This window comes from Giraffa tippelskirchi, chromosome 13 (assembly GCF_054371585.1).
Source record: "Giraffa tippelskirchi isolate mGirTip1 chromosome 13, T2T-mGirTip1v1.2.pri, whole genome shotgun sequence".
Taxonomy (NCBI): domain Eukaryota; kingdom Metazoa; phylum Chordata; class Mammalia; order Artiodactyla; family Giraffidae; genus Giraffa; species Giraffa tippelskirchi.
In genome coordinates, this window is record NC_137287.1 from 1,594,119 (window position 1) to 1,609,887 (window position 15,769).

Genomic DNA, 15,769 nt, shown 5'->3' on the forward strand with positions numbered 1-15,769 from the left:
CTTCTGCACTGGGGCTCCCGGCAGGACAGGAGGCGCTGGCCAGAGGCCACGAGCTGGCGACCGAGCAGAGAAGCAAGGGCCCGTTCCTCACCCCAGCGTCCACGTTCTGGACCCAACGGCAGGTCAAAGAAACCAGGGGTTTGTGTTCCGACATTTCCTCTTTATGTTCCTCTGCGACTCTGAGGAATCTCGTGTTTAAAATCATCCTGGCGGGGGCTGGCAGGTTACAGTCAGCCCCCAGCCTTTAGAGAGGCTCAGGTGCTCCTTGGCAGGCCAGGCTGGGACCACCTCGAAAGGGAAGAGCTGGCAGGTGTGAGGAGAGGGTCCCGTGTGCGTGCGCACATGTGCGTGTCCACGGGTTCACACCCGCGCGCCGCCTCTCTTCCTGTTGAGGGGGGCTTACTCCTTTCTCCTCCCACCAGCTCCCCTCAAGGCCGCCTCTCTGCTGCCGGACCCCAGCCTCACGGAAGAGCGGGTGCAGCAGGCTCGTGGCCGGGCTGAGGTCTGGTGAGCCCTGCTCTCCTCCGTTGGAGCCTCCTGAGGCCCAGCCCGCTCTTCTCCCAAATGAACCGCTTGCCCACAGGAAACAGGGCGACTGGCTTGGGCCAGCGCTGGAGCCAACCAGCCAGCCCTGGAAGGGCTTCAGACGAGTTCAAGGGCCCAGCAAGCCGCCTTAGTGAGCCAAGACACACAGGCGCCCCTTGTGCTGCGATTTCCCCGCAAAACGTTGGAAAAGTTATTTTTCTAGAAGTCAGCTTTTTGAGGGGCCTTGGCATATCTGTGATTCCTAAGTAAATTATTCCTCCCCTGCTCCTAAAACAAAAATTAAATAGACTGAGGGGGAGAACCCCCCCCATCTTCACGCCGTGACGCTCATGCCCTTGCTCACGAACGAGGAGAAATCCGAGGACGGGGCCTGAGTGCGTGCGGCAGGAAGCGGACTGCGGGGCCCCCACCCCCAAGCCTGTGCCAGGCCCAGAAGCCCAGGAGCCTCCGCGACTGCACCCCCGGGGGTCGTGCGTGAAAAGCCACAGGTCTGCAGGGCAGTCCAGACAAAGACCCGCCAAACAACTTTTATTTACAAGAGCCAATACAGTGCAGAGGGAAGCCTGATCCCTTCCAAAGGGTTCACAGACAAGTTACACGTAAGGTCAGAGACAAGCAACGGCACCTCCCCCGGAAGCCCCTGCTGGCGTCACACTGCGACTCTCTGATGCCCTGAGACCTCTGGCCCTGAAGGAGGCTTGCCTGGCTCTATCAGCTGCTGACAGACGCCGGGGAGCTTGGGGAGGCCCACCCCCACCCCCGGGTTCTGGGGCAGCAGCCAGCCGACTCCAGGCCGGTGTGTACGCCCACTCTCCAGTCCTCAGAAATTCGGAGCCGTGCAAGAGAGAACACTGCTTCCCAAACCACAGGAGGGATTGAACTGGCTTAGGTGGGTTCTCGCGGAATTTAAATTTTATTCAGATCTTGAGGGTGAATGTGGCTTTCCCAGAGGGTATTTACTTCTCAAGAATGAAGCGGAGCTCTGCAGCGCTGGCCCTGGTCCATCTGAGCTGGGGGCCGTCCCTTTTCTAAGGCACTTGGTCTTTCTGCTGGGACCAGCGCTCTGGTCTGTCTGCAGGGCGGCCTGGTGGGGCAATGCCAGGCAGGCGGGCACTGCGGGAGGCAGCCCTCTAGCCCAGGCCCTGCTCTTGTGCTGCTCCTGAGTCCCTAGAACCCCAGCCCGAGCCCCGGGCCCTGCAAGCCCGCCGGGCACCTGGCATTCCCCAGGGGACAGATCTGTGAGGTGTCAGAGAGTCACAGCCTTGCGGTCAGCTGGTTATTGAGGTGGCAAGACTCTACTTTTCCTACATCAACATTGCCGGACTCAAGGAGCACAGGCAGACAGATCTACACGTTTACAGTCCTCAGGGGCATTTTCTCGGAAAACTCAGGCTCGGGGGCTGACTTCGCCCCCCTCAGCTCTGCCGATGGCTGGCCCGCTGCACACAGCCCCGGCTCCAGGCCCGCGGAGGGTCATGTCCTGAAGGTGATCTCTCTGCTGCAGGGCCCAGAGCCTTGGGCTCCTGAGAGTAAAGACTGACGCCGATATGCCCGGGCTCTGGGGAGCAGGATCCGTGCAGGCCCGCGGACACTGCCCCCACCACCTCTGGGTGCCTCCTGCAGGCCTCAGCTGAGCTGGCACCCAGGGGTGGAGCGGACCCAGTGGATGAAATGGAAGAGGTCAGCAAGAATCCTGCTGCGTGAGCAGTCCGTCCACTGGGGGAAAAGGAAGGAAACAGTAGATGTGGCGGCTCCCAGGACAAACAAAGGAAAAAATAACCCAAGCCTGGTCCCCAGCTGAAGTTTTTCCAAGCTACTGTATGAACAGCACCTAAGTGGTGAAGGGGGCCGGGGGTCCCCCGCGTGATGGGGCTGGGTGGATGGGGCTGGGTTGGGAGGTCGCCCCGCACATAAACCAGAACCACACAGACTTTCTTGGGCCGCACACCTCTTCAGTGCTGGAGCCAGAAGCTTCTGACCACTGTGAGGAGGGCCCAAGAGTTTCCTGGGAGGACACGTCTGAGCTGGAGCCCCCGAGGTACAACACCAGGAGCTGGCGGGGGGGGGGCTGGGGGTGTCCGGGGACTAGACTGTCCCCAGTGGGCAGGGCTCTGGGTTCAGCTGAGAGCCAGCCGTCAGCCCTCCCTGAGCTGCGCGGCCCCGGGAGAGGCGGCGTGGACGTGCAGGGAGAGTGGGGCAGCAGCGCTGGGTGTGCGGGGCCCGGATGCCCTCAAGCTCCCCCCGTCAGCCAGGGCTGATCTCCCAGACAGGAGGCAGAGCCAAGCTCCTGAAAGGGCCTCACGTCCGCCCTCGGCCTGGGCTGTGGCCCCTTGGAGCGGGGGTCTGCCCGCGGCGGGGTGCAGGCGACCCCACGGAGTCCACAGCACCTGCCGCTGGGCTTGGGGAACAGCAACCTCCCCCACCAGCTGTGCGCTTCAGAAGTGGCCTTGATGCTGCTTCTGTGACTGTAATTTGGTATTTTTTTAAGGCTTAATCCACCCAGTGACCAATCTACCCCCCAACCCCTGACTGGGGTCAGTGCCCCAAGGGGTAGGGAAGGTGGCAGAAGAAAGCCCTGTGTGTGGGGGGGCACACGGACCATCTTGGGGCCCTGATGTCGCCAGTGTCTCCGAAACTGCGTTCTGTCTCAGGAATGGAGACTTGCCCGACCGTAGGCCTGTCTCCTGTTCACTCTCTCTTCCAAAAGGCACAGCAGGCGCGTCCAGCTTGACCCACTGGCGGAGCCGTCCGGAGGGTGACGGAGCGCTGTCGTTGGCACCGTCTGGGTCTCGGCCACAGGGGCCCAAAGGGGCCAAAGGTGCTGTGCGGACCATCTCTGCGGGCTCCCCGTGGCCCTCCAGTCCGGGGAGTAAGTCTGTGGGCTCTGAAGATCACCGCAGGAGGGGCAGCCAGGTGTCGGAACGGGGCTACCCCTTCCCAAAAGTAAAGGAAAGGCCTTGGGTTCCTTCAACAAACAAGCAAAGAGGCAAACAGAGAGAAGAGGCAGGGAAGGCCGCGGTGTCCAGTAGGTAGCGTTCTTTTCCTAACAAGATACATTACTCTCCAATCTCAGGGACTGTCCTCTGAGCCTGGCCTCCTGGGGGAGGCCGGGGCCTGGGGGGGGGAGGCGCTCTTCCTCGTGGGCAGAGACGGCGCGAGGACGACCTCGTCGGAGTCGTCCGAGCTCACCTCCTCCGCGGGCGCGGGCGCCGTGGGCCGCAGCCCCGAGACAGAGGTCTCCGCTGAAACAGAGACGGGGGCGTCACAGCCACGCTCAGGCCCCCGGGCCGGACGACCGGCCTGCTCCCCACCGCACAGCCACCCCCCCACTCAGCGCCAGCAGGTCGGCAGGGCACCCGCGAAAGGGAGGGGGCTTGGGGCTGTGGCGGGAATTCTCCGTGAGTCGCCCTGGTGGCAGAGTCCAGGGGTCTGGCGGACGGTGGCCCCAGCGTCCGTGGGAGGACACACGCCCCGAGGTGGAGGGGGCGGGACTGGACGGGAGACCTGGGGACCACTGTGACCTTCCACTCCTTTTTCCACACGCACCTAAGCTCTCCATCCCCTAACTGAGGCGAGCTTGGGGCACCGCCTGCGGACCACCCTGCAGACCACCTCCAGCCTCCGTGGCCCCTGGACAGGGGCTGGGGCACCCAGTCCCTGAGGACGGCCTCGTTCTCACTGCTCGGCAGAGGGGAATAAAAGAGGAGCCGATCCCCGATCTGAGATAAAAGAGGGGAGGAAATTACGACCCAGCCGCTCTGCACATGCTGTAACCAGGTCAGCTTTTTCTCTGTAACTTCCAAGAAAGTTATTAAACTGGAAGCTTCTGAAATTAAAAACATCAGTTTTCGAGGTTATCTCCAGTTATTTTCCTTTAAAAATACTCTCACAATCAGATCAGAGAAGGACTCAGTGTCTAGTTTTCATGGAGACCGTTTCCTCGTGTGAACAGGAGGCGTGACAGAGACCTCCGAAGGTGCCCTTCAGGCAGGAGGGAGAGCGGCTGCTTCAAAATGACACACGTTTAACGTGAGGAGAAAAAGGCGGCATGAACAGACACTTCAGCCCTGATCGAAGACTCTAAAGGTCACCCAGCGTGGGGTCTGCTGACATCAGAGTGAAACTGGATTTTGGAGGAAAACGTGCAGTTGTGGGAGCTTGATGAGTCGAGGTCTGGGAGGGAATGTCCAAGCTGGCAGTGCGCCAGCTCTAACAGAGCTGGGGGGACTGAACTGGACAGAGGGTGACTTCAAACGCGGGGGCTTCCAGGTCAGTGTGGGAGGCTTTCTTATCTCTTCTTGCTGTTCTTTGGAGCTCTGCCTTCAAATGGGTATATCATTCCTTTTCTCCTTTACCTTTAGCTTCTCTTCTTTTCTCAGCTATTTGTAAGGCCTCCTCAGACAACCATTTTGCCTTTTTGCATTTCTTTTTCATGGGGATGGTCTTGATCACTGCCTCCTGTACAATGTCATGGACTTCTGTCCATAGTTCATCAGGCACTCTGTCTATCAGGTCTAGTCCCTTAAATCTATTTCTCACTTCCACTGTATACTCATAAGGGATTTGATTTAGGTCATACCTGAATGGACTAGTGGTTTTCCCTACTTTCTTCAATTTAAGTCTGAATTTGGCAAGAAGCAGTTCATGATCTGAGCCACAGTCAGCTCCTGGTCTTGTCCTTGCTGACTGTATAGACCTTCTCCATCTTTGGCTGTAAAGAATATAATCAGTCTGATTTCGGTGTTGACCATCTGGTGATGTCCATGTGTAGAGTCTTCTCTTGTATTGTTGAAAGAGGGTGTTTGCTGTGACCAGTGCGTTCTCTTGGCAGAACTCTGTTAGCCTTTGCCCTGCTTCATTTTGTTACTCGAAGGCCAAATTTGCCTGTTACTCCAGGTATCTCTTGACTTCCTACTTTTGCATTCCAGTCCCCTATAATGAAAAGGAAATCTTTTTTGGGTGTTAGTTCTAGAAGATTGTAGATTCTCCAAGCCAGGCTTCAACAGTACCGTGAACCGTGAACTTCCGCATGTTCAAGCTGGATTTAAAAAAGGCAGAGGAACCAGAGATCAAATTCCCAACATCCGTTGGATCATCGAAAAAGCAAGAGAGTTCCAGGAAACATCTACTTCTGCTTTTTTGACTATGCCAAAGCCTTTGACTGTGTGGATCACAACAAACTGTGGAAAATTCTTCAAGAGATGGGAATACCAGACCACCTGACCTGCCTCCTGAGGAATCTGTATGCAGGTCAAGAAGAAACAGCTAGAACTGGACATGGAACAACAGACTGGTTCCAAATCGGGAAAGGAGTACGTCAAGGCTGTATATTGTCACCCTGCATATTTAACTTATATTCAGAGTACATCATGTAATATGCTGGGCTGGATGAAGCACAAGCTGGAATCAAGATTGCCAGGAGAAATATCAATAAGCTCAGATATGCAGATGACACCACCCTTATGGCAGAAAGTGAAGAAGAACTAAAGAGCCTCTTGATAAAAGTGAAAGAGGAGAGTAAAAAAATTGGCTTAAAACTCAACATTTAGAAAACTAAGATTATGGCATCTGGTCCCATCACTTCATGACAAATAGATGGGGAAACAATGGAAACAGTGAGAGACTTAATTTTTGGGGGCTCCAAAATCACTGCAGATGGTGACTGCAGTCATGAAATTAAAAGACGCTTGCTCCTTGGAAGAAAAGCTATGACCAACTTAGACAGCATATTAAAAAGCATATTAAAGAGACATTACTTTACCAACAAAGGTCCATCTAGTCAAAGCTATGGTTTTTCCATTAGTCATGTATGGATGTGAGAGTTGGACTATAAAGAAAGCTGAGCGCCGAAGAATTGATGCTTTTACATTGTGGTGTTGGAGAAGACTCTTGAGAGTCCCTTGGACTGCAAGGAGATCCAACCAGTCCATCTTAAAGAAGATCAGTCCTGGGTGTTCACTGGAAGGACTGATGTTGAAGCTGAAACTCCAATACTTTGGTCACCTGATGTGAAGAACTGACTCATTTGAAAAGACCCTGATGCTGGGAAAGATTGAAGGTGGGAGGAGAAGGGGACGATAGAGGATGAGTTGGTTGGATGGCATCACTGACTCAATGGAGATGAGTTTGAGTAAACTCCGGGAGTTGGTGATGGACAGGGAGGCCTGGTGCGCTGCAGTCCACGGGGTGGCAAAGAGTTGGGCACGACTGAACTGAACTGAACTGATTTCCAGGTCAGATGAGCCTGGAAGGGCTGGGGACTCGGCCTCGGGCCCCCACACTCACCGGAGCGGGGTGGTGGCCTCGGCGCTCCGTCCTCTGGAGCTGGCCCCTTGGTGGTCTCCCTGACGCTCCCCTCGCTGTCTCCCTGCCCTGAAATGGCACGCAGATGGAGGCTCTCATCTGCACAGATGGTGGTCACACCGCACGTCTTCCCACCCATCTTGTTCAGAAACACCACTCCTTTGTAGCTTTTCCTTGCCGGAAAGCGCCCTTCCCTTCCTGCAACCCCTCTTCCCCGACTCCATCTTTGCGACCTCAGGGCTTGGCCCTGAAAGCCCATCTCGGGAGGTTCCTGGCTGCAGGCCTTGCTCACGAGCCAGGCTGAGGACCATGCTTTTGGTCTAGTGACTGCTCCAACCCCCAAACACTGCCTCTGCCCATCTCTGGCCTCATGGTCCAAGCAAGTACAGACGGAGGCTTCCCAGTTACAGGAGGGAAGGGCCTGGAGGACAATCAGAATCCGTTTTTGGGCTGAAAGCAACTGGCAAATGGTCTCGCCCCGTGCTCTGTCTCACACAGGAGGGCCTGGCCCGCGGAGGACCTGAGTCCAGAGCGGGGCAGAGTGGGGACCAGGCCTCTCCTCGCGCAGCTGACCTGCCAGTCCAGGGGTTTCTGCACTGACGGCTGGCAGGTCTTAAGGAGGCAGAAAAGGAAATACAGTTTTACTTAAAAGCAGCAAACAGGAAGAACACTGGACCAAAGGAGGGAAACCATCTCACTCTGGTTAGAGCTGAGAATAAAAATCAAAGCCACAAAGCTGGACTGCGCGGCCGGTGGTCACTGACCCTGGACCCGCTCCAGGCCCAGCTCGCAGGGGGCCACGCGGGACCAGCCCCCTGACGAGACTACAGGCCCGGCTCCCGGGAGGCTGGCAGCTCTTTCGGCGACGACCTCATGTGAAACCCAAAGGAAACGCACTTACCGGAGGCGGCCGCAGGGCGGGGTGGAGAGGAGCGGGCCCCGGGGGGCGCCCGGGCCGGCCTCTCGGGAAGCAGGGCAGGGGTGGCTCCGGGACCGCGGGCGCTGGGAAGAGAGAGACCTGCCGGCTCGGACCTCACGCAGGCAAGGCCGGCACCTGGGGCCCCAGGGCCGTGGCCAGCACGGCCTACCCCGACGGGCCCTGGTCCTGAGGCAGGGGCTGCGGGGGCCTCAGACGTGCCCACCACCTCCTGGCCTGGGCCTTGACCCGAGCTCGGCCCCTGGCCCGCAGTCAGCGCACTCGGCCAAGTCGACGGCTGTAGGGCTCTGAGCCCTTGCAGCGGCCGGTCCAGCGGGAAGGGAGCCGTCGGCCACAGCGAGGGTGGATGAGGGGAGGCTCTGATGACACCTGCGGCTTCCTGAACATGGCTCAGGCCCCACTGTCCTCCAGGACGGGGCAGGGCCTCGGGACAGGCCGCAGCCCGTCTGCAAGCCGGTGGCCCCCGGAGCGGCCCGGAGTCTGACGCTTCCAGCGGAGGAAGCGGCTCCAGGAAGGCCTCCTCTGAGGACGGGAGCCTGGGGCCCCCAGCAGCGAGAGGTGGGTGCAGCACACAGCGGTCCCGCAACCCATGCCTCCTGGATGGCAGCCTGCCCCTCCCCACCGTGGTGTCTGGGCGCAGGACCTGCAGGTGGACCAACCTGTGCCTGGCCCGTGCCAGGTGTGCCCGGAAGGCAGACTGGATGATGGTGACGGCCTCCTCTAGCCACGGGTCTCCCTCGACCTGGACAGCAGGGCTCGGGATGCGGGGCTCGGGCGAGTCCTGGGGTGCAGTGACGGGGGGAGAGAACTGTCTGAGACCCCGGCCCCTCCCGCGTGGTGAGGGCCATCACCCTCGACCCTCAGCGCAATCTGATTCAGGTGGTTCCCCTCGTCACTAACTATCTCATCAGCATTTTCCTGACTTAGGTGAATTCTTAAGACTCTAGAGATCCTTAAAATTAATGTCTTGTGGTTCACAGGGTCGGGGGTGCTCCTATCTCAGTTTAAGCCTCTGTCTTGACCCTGCAATGGAGATGGTACTCCACGTCCCAGCGCCTCCATGCTCCTCAGCTCCTGAACTCAACCCTGCCAGGTGCCCAGGGGCGGGCCAGGGGCACACGCAGGGCAAGGCAGGATGCCAGGGCCTGGACACACCTGCACTTGCCCTGTTTTGATTTTTGGATGTGGACCATTTTTAAAGTCTTTATTGAATCCATTACAATATTGCTTCTGTTTTCCGTGTTTTGGCCACGAGGCCTGAGGGATCTTAGTCCCCCAACAAGGGATTGAACCTGCAGCCCCCTAGGAAGGCGGCATCTCAACCACAGGAGCACAGGGGTGTCCCACACCGGGGGGTCCCAGCGCTCGTCGGCAGGGGGGGTGTGAGAGGAGACGGAGCGAGCGCGAGAGGACTCGGGTCCGAGTGCAGCCCAAGGGTACCTGGGTGGGAGGGCTTGGCACCCTGGGGGGTTCCGAGAGACACGCTTTGCTGGACAACAGCCTCGCCCGAGCTAGATGCCCCCGGAAAGCCGCCTGCAGCACGGTAGCCGCCTGGCAAGAGAGAGACAGACAGAGGTCAGTTTCCTTGGAAGATGGGAGGCTCCCGAAGGAGGGGCCCCGACAGCAGAGAAGACACCTCGCTTCCTCCTGCACCTTGAGGCTCCTGCTCCCTCACTCGCCCGGGACCTCCCCCAGCCAGAAACACGCCTGTCCTCCGGGGAGAACCGGCCTGGATGCCGGATCCCACGGTAAAGCGAATCCTGGAATATAAACGAATCGTCGGCTAAAGGCTCTCCTGTTTCCCTGTTAATGTGAATCCGTACTATACACCCAGTTATTTTGCACGCGGAGGTAGTTATTCCATTTCATATACTTTATTCTGTGTGAATCTTCGTGGTCAAGCAGGGTAGAGCGTGACCTCACACTATCGCAAAGGAGTTACTTATCCTTTAACCTTGCTCTTGAACGCTTTTCTCTAGAAACACGCACGGACGCTCTGTAAGCTCTGGGATCAATGGGCCGGGTTTCAGGAGCGGCGCTGTTATTTCGAGGATCCTGCTTCTAAAGGCCAGTCAGCAACAGCACAGCCCGAGGACGGGCCTGCAGCCCTTGTGAGGCTCGGGGAAGCGGCAGCCTTGGTGCCCGCCTTCTGGGCACACCTTGATTCTCTCCTTCCCGGCAGGCTCCGGTCATGACAACTCTGCCAGGGTGCCCTTCCTCTCCTCCCGGTCCGGCCCCCGGAAAGCCGCCTGCAGCACGGTGGCCTCTTCTCCTCAAGGCCCCCTGCAGGGACGCCCCGGCTGGGCAGGCGGGACCCGCGGCCCCACAGTGCCGGGGGCGCACCCTGAGCCCCCCTTCCAGCCTGGACAGGCCTGCCTTATGGTCCGTGTTCCGAGGGCCCGCAGCTTGCGGACGCAGAATTGAGGTCCGCACGAGCGTGCTGAGAGAATGCTGTGAGTGAGACGGAAGTGTGAGACAACAACGTACGCACCAACTGGATGCTAAGAGCACTCACGTGTCTCAACTCGGTGTTGGGGTCTGGCCTGATTTCACGAAGACAGGGACCCCCCTCCCCCACAGGCAGTGGAACCAAAGTAAAAACATGTGTTTTGGAAATTGGTGAAATAAAGCTTGCTTACTTCATCCAGAAGAGCCCTTTCTTTCTGAAATAGAGAGAAAAGTGATGAATTAACACGAGGGTGAGTTTGTCACAGTGCCGTGTCTATTTCTTGACCCCACCCTCCCCCCACCCACACCAAGGTCCCGGCCTCCCTGACTCCCTGGGAGCGGCAGGGGGAGCTGAGGGAGCCAGACACGCCTGCAACAGCGAGGGCAAAGCGAGTGGCTGTGGTCAGTATGGCAAATCACTGTGGAGAATGCAGCCTGGTGGGGGCGGCTGCCGTGAAGCGACTCACAGGGACCTGCTGTGATGGGGCTGCCTGAGGCTCCGGATGAGGGATCCCCCAGCTAGAGCCGTCCTAGCACAGAGCGCCCTCTTTGGAGGACATGCTGACCCTGACCCTGACCCTGACCCGAACCCTAACCCTAACCCTAACCCTGACCCTGACCGTGACCCTAACCCTGACCCTGACCCTAACCCTGACCCTGACCGTGACCCTGACCCTAACCCTGACCCTGACCCTGACCCTGACCCTGACCCTAACCCTAACCCTGACCCTAACCCTAACCCTGACCCTGACCCTGACCCTAACCCTGACCCTGACCCTGACCCTGAAAGCTCTGGGTCCCTAGCTCCCGAGCCTGAACAGTCATCAGAATCTCGGGTGTAAATGTCTCAGGTGCGGCCAGGTCCTGAGGTTTGCAGCATGTCCTTATTCACAGAAGATACACACTGAAGCCTCATAACGTCTAAACCTTACTTTCAAACGATTCTGGAAAAAAGCAGCATGTGGGGGAATAATTACGAATAAACGGTAGCTCTTGTTGAAGCGAGGTGGTGGGCAAGAATCAGGACACCAGTGAACGCGCCAAATTATTGCAACCTGCTGTGCTTTGTGCACCTTCCGTGACAACAGCCAGGAAGAAACTACAAGAACAAGCCTCCACTGGCCACTTTCCGGGCTGGGAGTTCATCGCGTTCAGGCAAGCAGACAACTCTGGTTTTGCTTGTCCGGCTGGGGGGATGGGGGCCGAGCCGCGTCTCACAAACCAGGGGCTCCCGTAGGGCCCTCCACTGTCAGAGAGCCCCTGCCCTCTCTGCGGGCCACACTGGGGGCCAAGGAGGAGCCCCGTCCCCAGGGCTAGGGTCCGCGGTCCTCGCTGCCCCGGCTCCCGGGCACCAGCGCGGGCCCACGGCCCCTCTGGCCCAGCCCTCCTCCTCCCCCGTGGAGCAGCCTCTCCCTGCCCCCAACAAGACGCAGTCCCAGGAGCCCCGGGGAAGGCAGGAACACGCTTGGGGGAGAGGATGTGCCCGGAGCCAGCGTCCCCGGGACCCGACTGCGTGAGCCCACCAGCGGGGTGACAGAGCCTCCAGACCTGCCGCTGCCCCCCCAGCCCCTACGTGCCTCCAGGCGCACCTTCCTCCCGCCCCTCCACGCCTACACTCTGCCTCCCGCCAGCGGACGGACCCAGCGGCTGGAGCAGGGGGCCGCGGGGCACGGGCCACTCACCTGGCACTGGTACCCTTTCCACCTGCGCTGCAGGACCCTGGCGGCCTCGTCTCTCCTCCCCTCTGAGCAGGTGGAGGGGGGCCGGGAGGACCCCCCCTGGCTCCTGTCCGGCTGGGAGGGGCTGGCAGTGGGGCTGGGAGGCTGGGATTCTTTGCGGATCTGCAGGAAATTCAAGGTGAGAAGGATGAGCTGGTGGGGGGTGGGCAGAGAAGATGGCCATCGGGCGGGCGGCGGCAGGATGTGAGAATACTGGAGAAGCATATCAGACCGGACTCTCTCATTTAGGGGGAAAACTGTGTCCACGCTGCTCAGCGGGCCAGATGACAGAGTCTGCAGAAACAACATCTCCACCAGTGTACAACGTGAAACCCAGTTTTTGTGAGTCCTGTCAACTGGTGGGAGGCTCTCCCGTGAGGACGGGAGGCGACAGGCCCCGTGGTGTCACTCCGGCGACCGTAACGCCCTGTCTAGGCTCAGCGCATCTGTGCATCCGTGCGCGAGTCCTCTGCCCCTCGGGGGTCCTTTTATGGTCTCCCTTCCAGTATAGTAACCGGATTATGTAGGTGGGACTCTGAGATAAAAGGCAAGCGGTCCCTAGCTTGGTTTTTAAGGTGGAAAGAATCAAGAATTGTTATCACGATCTTAAAAATCGCACTTATTTCTACTATTTTAGGGTCCACATTTATTATTTACAGGGACACCTCTCCGTAAACAGAAAAACATTTGGACTTCCTCACGGGAAGACCGCAGGCTCCGTGCAGACACTGCAGGTGGATTCTTTACCACTATTTAAGCATGTCCCAGAAAATGGAAATCAAATTTTAACCATTTTTTCAGATGTTCTTTTAATATATGTCCACATTTCCATATGTGCTTCTCAGTGGAGAAGTCCGTGGGGAGAGACAATATAGCAAGTGGTATGATGAACTGACCGTCGGTTAGTCCAGAAGCCCAGGACTCAATGCACACCAGTCACAGAAATCAACAGTGATGGTAAAACTGGACTGTCCCCGTTGGCTTCAGGAAAAACCGGGGGTGTGGGAGCAAGCGGAAGCACGGCGCGTCAGCTTAGGGTTCCCCCACCTCCCCGCGCTGGGCCGGAGGCGAAAACACAGGCGGCCCTACCTCGGGCGCCCCTGCCACGGGCTCATCTTCCTCTTCTTTACTCCCTTCCAGTTCCTGAAACTTCCTGGACAGTGCTTGAAGCTCCTGTCTAAGGCGAGAAGGGAGAGTCACGTTACCTGCTGTGCCGCTGTGTCGGGGGCGCCTGGCCACCACCCGACGGCCCGGGCGACCGCACGGCCCGCACACGGGAGGGACTGGGCTGACCGCTGACTCGGTAATGAACAGCGGGGATGGGAGGAGGCGCAACGCGCGCCCTGGCCAGGGATCTCAAAGGCAAAACAAACAGTACTTCACCACACACCCGCCCACTCTGATTTACTTTAATTCTAGGCTTCTGACAAACTCTAGTCACGTTTATTCTGAAAATAATATTTTTTTGTTCCTTTTAGTAATCTGTGTCTTGGTAATTATTCTGAGCACCAAATATTTCTGCTTGGATTTCTAATCTACTTTTGGGGCCTTTGTTATTGGGATAAATTCACAGAACCCCAAGCTCACTTCTTTAAAGTATGCAGTTAAGTGGTTTTTCAATCACAATGTTGGGCAAACGTCATCACTGCCTACTTCCAGGACATTTCCAGCCCCCTAGAAAGAAGCCCTTTAACCTGACAGTCACTCCCTCCCCCCCACCCCCCAGCAACCGCCATCCGCTGTCTTCTCGAATCTGCCCGCTCTGGGTATTTCCGAATCGGTCTGAGAGCGTCTCCGCCTGCCTCCTTCACAGGCATCACGTTTTTGAGGCTGGCCCGTGTCGCAGCAGGGGTCGGGCCTCACTCCTCTCTAAGGATGTACTTCAGTGTTTTCATCTGATGGACATTTGCCTTGTTTCCACTTTTCATCTCCTGGGTCTTATCCTGACCAGGGTGTGGGATCCAGGCGTGTTCTGAGGCTGCCCAGGAGGACGTGCTGGGGGAGGGGGGCCGTGCTGCCCAAGGGCCAACACCGGCCTGACCGGCCTGACCGTGAGGAGCCTCTCCCTGGAGGCCGGGTGTTCACCCTGAAGGCAACGGCAGAGCCATGAAAGACGGCAGGAGAGCAGCCGTGTGATCAGGCTGGAGCGTCACCAGAGCCTGGGCCGGGGGCAGTGGGGCGGGACGGGGGTTGTTGGGAGCCGTTCTGGAACTACTGCCGGGTGACAAAGTCACGGCGCCAATCAAGAAGAAACTGCACAGCGTTTCTCTCCAGGATCGGAACCTTCCCTCCTTCCTGTTTCTATGCTTTTGTTGTAGCTAGCTGTGTTTCTTTCTCTCTGTTGGGAGCCGTTCTGGAACTACTGCCGGGTGACAAAGTCACGGCGCCAATCAAGAAGAGACTGCAAAGGGTTTCTCTCCAGGATCGGGACCTTCCCTCCTTCCTGTTTCTATGCTTCTGGTGTGGCTAACTCTGTGTCATTCTTTGATGGCTGGAGTTGTAGGGGCTTCCACGATGAGGTCATGAGAGTCCAGTAAAAAGAAAAATGATCCCTTGCCCCAGAGAAACATTCCAAAAATGATTAAACCTACTGAGGCCCCTGACTGGTGGGTCCCTAACATTCAGCCAGGGAATAAGGCCATGATCATTTGGAAAACAAGCCCTAAGCCTATTGTGACCTGGCCTCATGAGGAAATTGTTATTGATGACTGGAAAACTTGGGTCATGTATCAGGGAAAGTTACAGAAACTAAGCCAATTGCCTTTTCCCCTCAAAATCTAAGCACAAACAGAAAAGATGTATATAAATTGTATTGTAAATAGTATCTAGGTAAACTGCAAAAGATTTCCCCTTGCCAGAAATAGTCTTGTGGTATGTGGGTAGATGGTAAACAAGCCACCACTGACAATGGCTGTACTATGAAAAACTTTGCCCTTAGCCATCACTATAGTTTTTAGTCACTGAAGCAAGCCGCTGTACTCACTGTAGTAGCAGGCTGTACAAAATAAACAGATGGAATAATATTATTTATAGATTATGTTTTAGTAAAATAAAAATAGGTTTCGGGGTAAACATGTAACCAAAATGTGACGATAGACTAGGAAAAAACTTTTAACACATCTTAGAATCAGGGGATGTTGATCTAAATGGAAAAATATTGTAAGAATCATTACGTAGAAGATCATATGCTATATAAATAGAGACTAAAGCAATAAAGAGTGTGGTCTTTAGGCCATCAAAAAAAAAAAACTCTCTGTCTCTTTTCCTTTCGCCGACGCCGTTCATCCCTTGGGGACCCCTGGACCAGCTGGAGCGGGACTCCGGCAGGGGGTGGGCCGCGCGCGGGGTCAGGCAGGGATGGGCTGGCACCGCGTGGGTTCCTGACCCTCGCCAGCTCACCTCAACGCCTTCTCTCTCTCTCTTCTCTCCCTCTCTCCCTCCTTCACGCTCTCCAGCTCCTTCTCCAGCTCAGCCTTCGTCTGCAGCAGCTGCTTCACCTCCAAACTGAACAAGGAATCAGACACATTTCAGCGTCATTGAAACACAGGCTCACAGTGACGGGGTCATCGGAGCAGGGGGAGCTCTCAGAAAAACCGGCGGGTCCGTCCGCCTCACTTCTGCACAGACGAGGGTGAAGACAGGCCCTTCTGTGTGATGCTGGGAGCCCGGGGCCGCCTCCGCTCAGGGGTTTCCTGAGCACCTGCCTGTGCCAGCGGCGGCCGGGAGCAGGGCGGCCAGACGAGGCACAGGCCCTGCTCGCGCGGGCGTCACCGGCCCGGGGACAGGCATTAACCCCGGTCGCTCTGTTCGGTGACCG

At 57.3% G+C, this 15,769-nt stretch overlaps 1 protein-coding gene across 50 annotated transcripts in view; it reads right to left on the minus strand.

The window, feature by feature from the left end:
• Nucleotides 1–1,037: 1,037 nt before the first annotated feature.
• IQCE (IQ motif containing E) overlaps nucleotides 1,038–15,769 on the minus strand; it is a 39,644-nt gene continuing 24,912 nt past the window's right edge. For 19 of the 50 annotated variants that reach the window (XM_081552619.1, XM_081552618.1, XM_081552609.1 and 16 more), the window contains 9 exons: nucleotides 15,352–15,456; nucleotides 13,042–13,129; nucleotides 11,917–12,075; nucleotides 10,426–10,449; nucleotides 9,227–9,337; nucleotides 8,446–8,567; nucleotides 7,751–7,851; nucleotides 6,832–6,918; nucleotides 1,038–3,788 (listed from right to left, as the gene is read on the minus strand). In XM_081552619.1, coding sequence (XP_081408745.1) covers nucleotides 3,616–3,788; nucleotides 6,832–6,918; nucleotides 7,751–7,851; nucleotides 8,446–8,567; nucleotides 9,227–9,337; nucleotides 10,426–10,449; nucleotides 11,917–12,075; nucleotides 13,042–13,129; nucleotides 15,352–15,456 — 970 coding nt within the window. In that variant the 3' untranslated portion in view covers nucleotides 1,038–3,615. Of the gene's footprint in view, nucleotides 3,789–4,311; nucleotides 5,479–6,831; nucleotides 6,919–7,750; nucleotides 7,852–8,445; nucleotides 8,568–9,226; nucleotides 9,371–9,644; nucleotides 10,238–10,425; nucleotides 10,450–11,912; nucleotides 12,076–13,041; nucleotides 13,130–15,351; nucleotides 15,457–15,769 lie in introns of those variants that run through there. The other 31 variants (XR_014072179.1, XR_014072174.1, XR_014072172.1 and 28 more) reach the window with 11 other exon arrangements.